The sequence below is a fragment of the Magnolia sinica genome, chromosome 4, assembly GCF_029962835.1.
Source record: "Magnolia sinica isolate HGM2019 chromosome 4, MsV1, whole genome shotgun sequence".
NCBI lineage: Eukaryota > Viridiplantae > Streptophyta > Magnoliopsida > Magnoliales > Magnoliaceae > Magnolia > Magnolia sinica.
This window is the reverse complement of record NC_080576.1, coordinates 3,668,890-3,678,246: the sequence shown is the minus strand read 5'-3', so window position 1 is coordinate 3,678,246 and position 9,357 is coordinate 3,668,890. Positions and strand designations below refer to the sequence as shown.

Here is a 9,357-nt window from a genome sequence, read left to right as displayed (position 1 = left end):
GTTATGGAAAGATCCAAGCTCCTTATAATCCCGAGGATGAACATCATACTAATCCAATGGGGCACATGAACTTCCGAGGTGATAAGCGTAGCTGAAGGATTCACTATTAAGTTGCAGCAACACTCCTACTCTGAGGCTATGATCGGCTCGGACCAATCTGAGACCGAAACAAATAGTGTAGCGTTCAGACTGAATACTCCAAGCCAATCCTCTACTGACCGACCAGATACGAACAATATAAGTTGCGGGAAAACTGAACTCGACAGGACAGGTCCGCCGCTTGATTCAGAGCTCGAAAGGAGGACCTCCAAAATGCTTAACATATAAATAAAGCTAAGTCACACTTTGTACAGACCAAAAGCTCGGTTCGAACTCATAAATCAATAGCAAGGTGCGCTTCCATCGAAGAAGGACGTCCATCTGAGTCAGGGCTTCATCCTCATCTTCATCATTATCTTCGTCCAACAAAAAATGTCCCGAGCCGAGGCCGGGGCAGAATGTAGGCGCCTCATGCGCTAAAATAGGAAACTACCTTAATCAGAAATGACCGATTTCCTCACTCACAGATATGCACGATATGCTATACGATCCCAGGATTGCAGGCAGTATCTCCATGATTCGCAAAATCTCGTTGATGGAACAAATTGTGTCGAGATTGACGGACCCAGTCTGTCCAATGATCAGGCATAAATACAAGGGAAACCCCATTGCTACAGATACGCAACATCTTACACTCTCCCTTGGTTCCTCAACTTAGACTCAGATTCCCTTGACCTGACTTAGGCATCGGAAGGTCCCCCGGCTTAACCAGGGTCTCCTTTGCTTGTTAGTGTGCAGGCTCGAAACGTTGAAGCGAGTCGGACCTCGATATTTGAAGTGGAGAGCCGTCCAGATTTTGTCCTCAACACCTACCATTAAATATTTTTGAAAGCTACAAAAGTTCTGGATCAAGTTGATATTTGTAAGGCCCACTATGATGTATGTGTTTTCAGCTCATTTCAAGGCACAAACCTAAAAATGAAGTAAAATTAATTTTAGGTGGACAACATGACAAGAAACAATATACTATTAAATGCCTACCATTAAATTTTTTTTGGGGGGGGGGGGCACAAGTTAATATTTGTGTTGTGTTTTCCCTTTTGTTCAAATTTGTGTAACTTTATCAATAGTTTGAATGACAAATAAATATCATGGCAGGTCCTAGTAAGTTTTTAATGGTGGACATTCTACCACTATTATTTTCCGTGGTCTACCGAATTTTGGTTATGCTTCAATTTTTTGGGTCACACCCCAAAATAAGAGGAATGGGTGAAGTGAATATAAAGCACACGTATCACGGTAGGCCCACAATCATAGATCCACAGATATCATAGATTACCCAATCACAGAGTAAGCAAAAATCCCTGAAAGATGTCTCCCTTTGGACGTGGATTGGGTGGTGCCACTGACCTCTCCACCCACAGAGTCGGATGCGGATTGCGTCCTACGCTGGGACGGTAATCTGTCCAGGTGGGGCTTTGTGGGGCCCACTGTGATGTAAATGTTTTATCCACGCCATTCATCATTTTTCTCATATCATTTTAAGAAATTTTTAAAAATTGAGGGAGGTCCAACACTTAATTGGACCACAAAATGGGAATTGAACGTCCACCATTAAAAACTTCTTGGGAGCTGGAGAAGTTTCGGACCAAGCTGATATTTGTGTTTTCACTTCATTCATGTCTACATAACCTCATGAATAGGTTGGATGGTAAAAAAAATATATAACAGTAGCCCTTAAGAAAGGTTTCAACGGTGGTTGTCATTATTTCCCTTAGCTTCCTTTGGTATGATCCATTGGAGCTGTTGACCTCCCTCATTTTTGGGATCATATCTTAAAATGACATGAGGAAAACGATACGAACGGCGTGGATAAAATACTTACATTATAGTGAGCCCCACGGATCCCTAACCGGACCAATCCACGTCCCACATAGTCCCTCTCTACATTTTCTTGCCACCACCGAAGTAATGGTGGCAGGGCCAATAAGCAATCATCAAGTGGGCCACGTGTACCTTGAAAGTAGACTGATGCGCAGGATTTTCCAACCACGGTCAGTAGGTAGATTTCCTACAACACCTGTAGCAAAAAGTGAGTAACATGGGCCACTATGATGAGTCTGTGACATCCACTCCATCCAATAATTTCTTCATATCTTAAAAAATATGAGCTCAAAAATCAGGCTAATCTAAAGTTAAGTGGACCAAAGATAGAGAACGGTGGAGATGGACCATGATTGTGATGAGACGTCACAGCTTCGTGGGATTCTCAAACTATTTTCATTGATTATCGACGGTATGGATGACCTTCACCTTGCACACGCTTGTACACACGAGATGAACCCCATCTTACACACAAAAGTTTGAATGCTAGCCGTTAAGAATCTTATTTTAAATTTCAGTTGCTTAAATTCGTCTATTATCTCATGATCATTCTTGACTGATTATGTAGGGCCACCTTGGATGTAGGCCGTTTATCATGTCAGATATTCGATGTGGGTTGTCCATCATGCATGGTCCACCTTTAATATGGACCGTCCATCATACTGGCCTAACTTTGAAGTGGACTGTCCATTATATGGAGTCTGACCTGAATGTGGATCATTCATCATTAGAAGTCCTTAATGTGATCAGCCCTCATCTAGGCCACACCTTACTATGGATCATCCATCATGTGGGGTCTACCATCGACGTTAGTTAGCGTCTATCATGTGGAGCCAGCTATTAATGTTAGCATCCACCATATGCGGCCCAACTTCAATATCCACTTCTGATCATATGGAGCCCACTTTTGACGTGGCCTGTCAATCTGAGGGGCCCACCTTAGATGTGGGCCAGCCATTTATGTGGACCATTTACTATAGGGGGCCACCTTGATGTGGGTAATCCATCATGTGGGGCCAACCTTCAATGTCCACTGCTCATCTTGTGGAGCCCAACTTTGATGGACTATCAATTGTGTGGGCCCCACCTTAAATGTAGGTTGTCTGTCAAACATGTGTCACTTTGGATATAGATCATTAGGGGCTGACTTTGGATGTGGACCATCTATGATGTGGGCCCATGTCAATACGAGTCATACATAATGTGGGGGCTACCTTCGATGTAGAACATCCATCATGTGGGACACACTCTTGAAGTGGACCACCCATCACGTGAGGACTACTTGGTATGGACATTCCATCAAGTGAAGAGGTGAGGAGGAGGGAGGGAAGTCTAAGAGTTATAAAAAAATAAATAAATAAACAAAATACTTTTGAAGTTATTTTAATCACATAATTTACCTTCATAGACTATAGATATTACTCTTGGGCAATTCTCAACTCCCGATCAAGGGTTCGAGTACCCATAGGTGGTGAAATTCCACTAGCGTGAGTAGAGCTGTACACGAGTCGAGTCGAGCCGAGCCAAGTATCACCCTATTCGTACTCGGATCTTAATGCCCGCTCGTACTCAGCTCTACTCGACAATCGAGCATGGAATCCCTGCTCGTGCTCTACTCGCGCGAGTATGAGTCGAGTACGAGCAGAAATCGAATCGAGTCGAGTCGAGTCGAGTCCGAGTATTCGAGGCGAGTAGCCGAGTCCAACTCAGGCAATCCTTGGATCTACTTGATACGAAAAATAGACAGTTGAGAAGAGTACTAGCACACTGTTCTACAACCAGATCAAAAAGGTCATGATATTGGTGGATGAAATCTTTCAATCTTTGTATTTTTTTGGAATGGTCCATCTACACTGTAATCAATAAACCAACGGTCTAAACCAACTAGTCAGAAGTGAGAACTAGTGTGTACTTTGTAAAGATGCAGTGCACACGTATCATTTGACACTTATGCAATTCCATTTCCAGCCACCCTTCCTTCCATGGTGGACCTTTTAAATGTAGGGTTGCAGTTCAAAACTGCAATAGCACACGTGGCAAACATGTAACCAAATCCATCAAAACCGTTCAAATAGTGGGCCATGTCGTAGATGGGACATTCCAAATATCATACAGAATAAACAAATATGAGATCGAATGAACGGTCAGGTGGTTTTAGAAGTTGGACCATAGGCTCCACCACCTGTTCAGTTAAAAATCACACTTTCAAGGATAACAACACTAAATATCAAGTGGGGCCCACTTTATGAACGGTTTTAGATCGGGATAAATATTGCAAAATGTATAATTAATATACGCGTGAAAATGGATATTCATACTCCTAGGGAGTATTAATGTTTTCTAACGTTATTATTGTGGCCGTCTCTTCTCTCTGTCTAACTCTGAAACGCTCCTACGTTTCCTTTCACGTCTCCCTACCTCTCTCTAGTTTCCACCCTCCAAGACAATGTAGTACATTTCTCAGGGTCCACTCAGCAAGGCCCGAGTCAAGTACATGAGTCGAGTACCTCTCAACTCGTACTCTACTTGTAATCAAAATGAGTCTCAAAAACCCACTCATTCTCGGATCAAACTCATGACGAGTGGAGTTGAATTGAGTAATTCTGAGTCGAGCGAGTCGAATAACTGAGCATACTCTGCTCGTGTACAGTTCTAAGCGTGAGTGTGTGGGGGTGTGTGAGTGTGTTAAAAAAAATAAAAAATTTCTCGGGGGGCACGGATTGGATACTGACAAGGTCAGTGGCCAAATAGCTATTGAAGTGACCTTACCAAGGTCTGTGGACCCAACCATGATCATTTCATGGCATTACAAAGAGAATGAGATAGATCTAAATTTCAAATGAACCCACCACAGAAAACGGTGGGAGCTGTCACACCCACCGTTGAAACATTTACAGGGCCCACAGTGATGTATTTTTGAGATCCACCCTATTTATAAGTTAACATAGAGATCGACGAAGCGAAAACAAAAATATCAGCTTCATCGGAAACTACTGCAGCCCTGAAGAAGTTTTGAATGGTGGATGTCACTGTCCTCACTATTTTCTACGGTGGAGTCCACTTGAACTTTAGATCTATCTCCTTCTCTCTGTAATGCCATAAAACTATTTCTAAAAATGGTTGGCCGGTATAGATACAACACATGTATCATGGTGGGGTCCACATAGCTTGGTGACGTCACTTTAGTAGCAATTTGGCTACGGACCTTGTTAGTATCCACTCTGCGCCCATTCCGAAGACTGATCCATTACCACGTGACCTTGTTGGATGCAAGGTGGATATATTTTAAATCCTTTCCCTGCATTAGAGAGTAACTTTAGGTAGGTATCCAGCTAAGGACCAGGTGCTTTCCATGTTACATTTACGCAGTCAAAAAGGTCGGTATCCAGCTAAGGACCAGGTGCTTTCCATTTTCCATTTACCCAGTCAAAAAGGCTCTGGCTGTACAAGGTGGAGCGAAGAGAAGGCAAGGCTCACCAATTTATGAGATGCGTTGGCTATTGCAAACACATCAAAGGTTGGAGGTTATCTACCAGCTCACTTCTTATTCACTGGACGTGCCTGTTTTTTTTTTTTTTTACAAGGCCCACCATGATGTGCATGTAATCCCATGTTTAGCTTAGAGCAAAAAATTAGACAGGCTTGTGATTTAGGTGAGCCACATCAAGAGAAATAATTGGAAAATAGATGTCCACCATTGATTTTTAGAGGTATATTGTGATGATTATATGAAATCCACTCCAACTATTAAATGCCACACTAAAACTTAAAATTAGATTCATCCGTATTCAAATGTACCACACTAAGAAAAACAGTTTGAAGAGTGAGAGCCTTTACCTGTGAAAATTCACCGAGTAGCGCCCACCCGAGCAGCCAACCTTTTTTTTTCGTGAAATAATCCCTTTCCCTGAAAGGAGAGAGAGAGTCCCTCCTGGTAGCGGATTAATAGTAGCTTATATAGATATAAATCCAAGCTGATTCCATCTGTCCGAGTGTGGACCTATCAATATCACTCTGCCATCTGTCCTGCGGAGAGATGGATATACCATCCGTCTATTCCCGCCCTTTCACAATCAACAAGGTGACGGACGGTTGGAAATTAAGAAAGACTTGCCAGGCCTTCCTTGAACAGCGAATCAAAAACGTTCATTTCGTAATCGGGTAGTGCCAGACCGATCTCAACCCCACCTTCTTCATCTCTGCTCTCGGCAAGAGACATCGCCCCCGTTCCTTCTATTGAAAGCACCTCCACCTTCTTAGGCCTCTCCCACCCAAAATCCGTATCGTAGATTCGGAACCGGGGCGACCCGGCAATAGAGAAGACCCGATCGCTCGCTAACTCCATTGCCCTCCGAATCCAACTCTCGGCACCTTTCAAAACCTCGTCTCCTTCCAACCCGCGAATCGCTCTCCCAATTGACTCGGCCGCGACAACCACCCCATCCTCCTGAGTCAACTCGCCCACCACCGCATGCGCAAAGCACGCGCCAATGCAGTTCCCAAAATACGGGGCGGGTAGCGGCGGGTCCAGCCGAGCCCGATAATCCACCGCGAAGACGAGGTGGGCCATCTTCTCATCATCCTCAGGTCCACGTGCCATGACGACGCGCACCCACACGTATGCGATCGTTAGGACGAAGGACGAGAGACGGGAATCTTTCTCGCTCCCATTGACTCGTCGAGTCGCGACCCAGCTCCGTAGTCGCTCGATATGGGCTCGACTCAGTAAGAAGGTGGCTCGTACCGCGTGCGGTTGGCTCTTCACGTCGAGAGCGTCGAGGCAGTCCTTGGCTTTGACTTTCTCCATCTCGAGGAAGTGCTTTGTGGTGAGCCAATCCATACCATTGGTGACGGTCCTGTCGTAAATCGGGAGCTGCTTGATCGACGAAGCATCTCCGGTTCTACAAATCGACGCCCAGGATTTCATGAAGTGTGTCGAGGTCCACCCATCCGCTGCCACGTGGTGCACGGAGATGCCGATGCAGAAGCCCGAGTTGGGGAAGAGAGTTACCTGCAAGGACAGGACGGGCGCGGGGAGCGAATCGGAACCGGGCAGGTGAGGCGCGAAAGGATGGAAATCCGTTACGTCTCGTGGATGGGACCCGATAAGATGTTCGAAATCGGAGTCAGATTCGGCAATGGTGAGCAGGACCGAGTCGCCGTCGGCGTAGAGGATCTCGTGGTGGCCGGTTTCAGGAGAGTGGGTCAGGTTTCCGGCGAGGGGGTAGAAGATCTGGAGAGCAAGGGAGAGGGAGCGCTTGAGGTTGGAGAGGAGAGTGGTGGTGTTGGGATCGGAGAAATTGTAGAAGAAGAGCCGTTGGACTGGTGGGATCTGCATCCATATGATGTCAAAGAAGGTGAGTCGGAGAGCGGTTGGTTGGACTGAGTCGGGTGGGGGAGCGACTCGGCAGTGCTCGAGCACTTTCAGGCAGCTTCTCCGCGGGCGGTCCATCACGAAGAGAGATGGAGAACAGCTGAAATTATTGCACATGAGAACTTTGAAACTCTGGATGAGTCTGATGGATGACACGCAGGCTCCCAGGAATTGCAAACGTGTCGTTCAAGTAACCTAAATTCAACTCGCGAAAAAGGGTAAAAGGGCAAGCGGATCGGCTGGTGTACCTCACACCATCACACCACCTGTATAGGTGCTGTATTGACGTCAGCAAATTTCGTGGGTCTGATAATGAAATATGAGTTGTATCCCCTTCCAGTTGGCGAGCTCGTCCTCATGCTTTGGCACGAAACAGAAGACATATATAGCTATCAAATGGACCACACTAAAAAAAAGCAAAAAGGGCTTGAATTGTCTACCATCGAAACATTTTTTAGAGTCACGAAAGTTTTGTATCAACGTGAAATTTGTTTATCCTTTTTATAGAGGTCTTTGTGACCTTATAAATAAATTGGATAGAAAATAAATATTATGATGAGCTCTACAAATTGTTTAATGGTGAAAATCATTGTCTCCGCTATTATTTGTGGTGTGATCCAAGTGATCTTTGAGTATGATTTATTTTTTGGATAATGCACTAAAATGATGTAAATATAATAAACACATCACTGTGGGCCATGTAACTTTGATCTCCTTTGAACCGGATCTTCGGGAGCGTCAGTGCCCGTCTTCGCACGACACGTACGCAGCTATAAAGCTGTTGTGTGGTACACCAGCCATTCAACGCGTATCTTATTAGCTGGAGTCATCGCTGATGACATGGACCAATGAGAAGTGGTGATAGTAAATTTTCCCGTGCCTTCTTTGCAGACTATCCTCACTCGTCCACCGTGACTCCGGCTAACAAGATAGGCCAGATTTCTCTCCCAAATAGATGCCTGCTGCCTGATGTGACTTTTTAGCATGTGAAACTTCTTTGGGCTGAATAATGATTTATATCTTAGATCCACACGTTACTGCATAAATTTTTACATATCATTCGAGAGTATGAGCAAAAAAAAAAATGCACGTTCAAAGCTTAAGTGGACCACATTGTAGAAAGTAACGGCGATTAAAATGTCGAAACCTTCTTACGGTCCATTATGAGATTTATTTGCCATCTAACCTATTCATAAGGTCACACTAACCTGGATAAAGGGAAAACACAAATATGAGCTTGATAAAAGCCTTCTATGGCCTCAAGAAAATTTCAACGATAAGCATCCAGTACCTACTGTTTTTGTAGTTTGGCCTACTTGAGCCGTAGATTTGCCTTTTTTTATTCCTTCATTCCCTAAAATGGTGTGGAAAAATGGATGAACGGTGTGGTTCTAATATATATATATATATATATATATATATAGGGAAAAGATACTATGCGCCTCGACCTCAGCAAATTTCATGGGTCTGATAATGAGGTATGAGTTGTATCCCCTTCCAGTTGGCGAGCTCGTCCTAATGCTTGGGACGAAACAGAAGACATATATAACTATCAAATGGACCACACTAAAAAAAAGTAAAAGGGGCTTGAATTGTCTACCATTGAAACATTTTTTAGAGTCACGAAAGTTTTGTATCAACGTGAAATTTGTTTATCCTTTTTATAGAGGTCTTTGTGACCTTATAAACAAATTGGATGGAAAATAAATATTATGATGAGCTCTACAAATTGTTTAATGGTGAAAATCATTGTCTCCGTTGTTATTTGTGGTGTGGTCCAGGTGATCTTTGAGTATGATTTATTTTTTGGATAATGCACTAAAATGATGTAAATATAATAAATACATCACTGTGGGCCATGTAACTTTGATCTCCTTTGAACCGGATCTTCGGGAGCGTCAGTGCCCGTCTTCGCACGACACGTACGCAGCTATAAAGCTGTCGTGTGGTACACCAGCCATTCCACGCGTATCTTATTAGCTGGAGTCATCGCTGATGACATGGACCAATGAGAAGTGATGATAGTAAATTTTCCCGTGCCTTCTTCGCAGACTATCCTC

At 44.1% G+C, this 9,357-nt stretch overlaps 1 protein-coding gene across 1 annotated transcript; it reads right to left on the bottom strand.

Annotated features, from left to right (window-relative positions):
* Window positions 1-5,526: 5,526 nt before the first annotated feature.
* On the bottom strand, window positions 5,527-7,461 carry LOC131242183 (phenolic glucoside malonyltransferase 2-like). Its single transcript, XM_058240661.1, has one exon. The coding sequence runs from the start codon at window positions 7,412-7,414 to the stop codon at window positions 6,023-6,025; it is 1,392 nt and encodes a 463-aa protein (XP_058096644.1). The 5' UTR covers window positions 7,415-7,461; the 3' UTR covers window positions 5,527-6,022.
* Window positions 7,462-9,357: the final 1,896 nt, after the last annotated feature.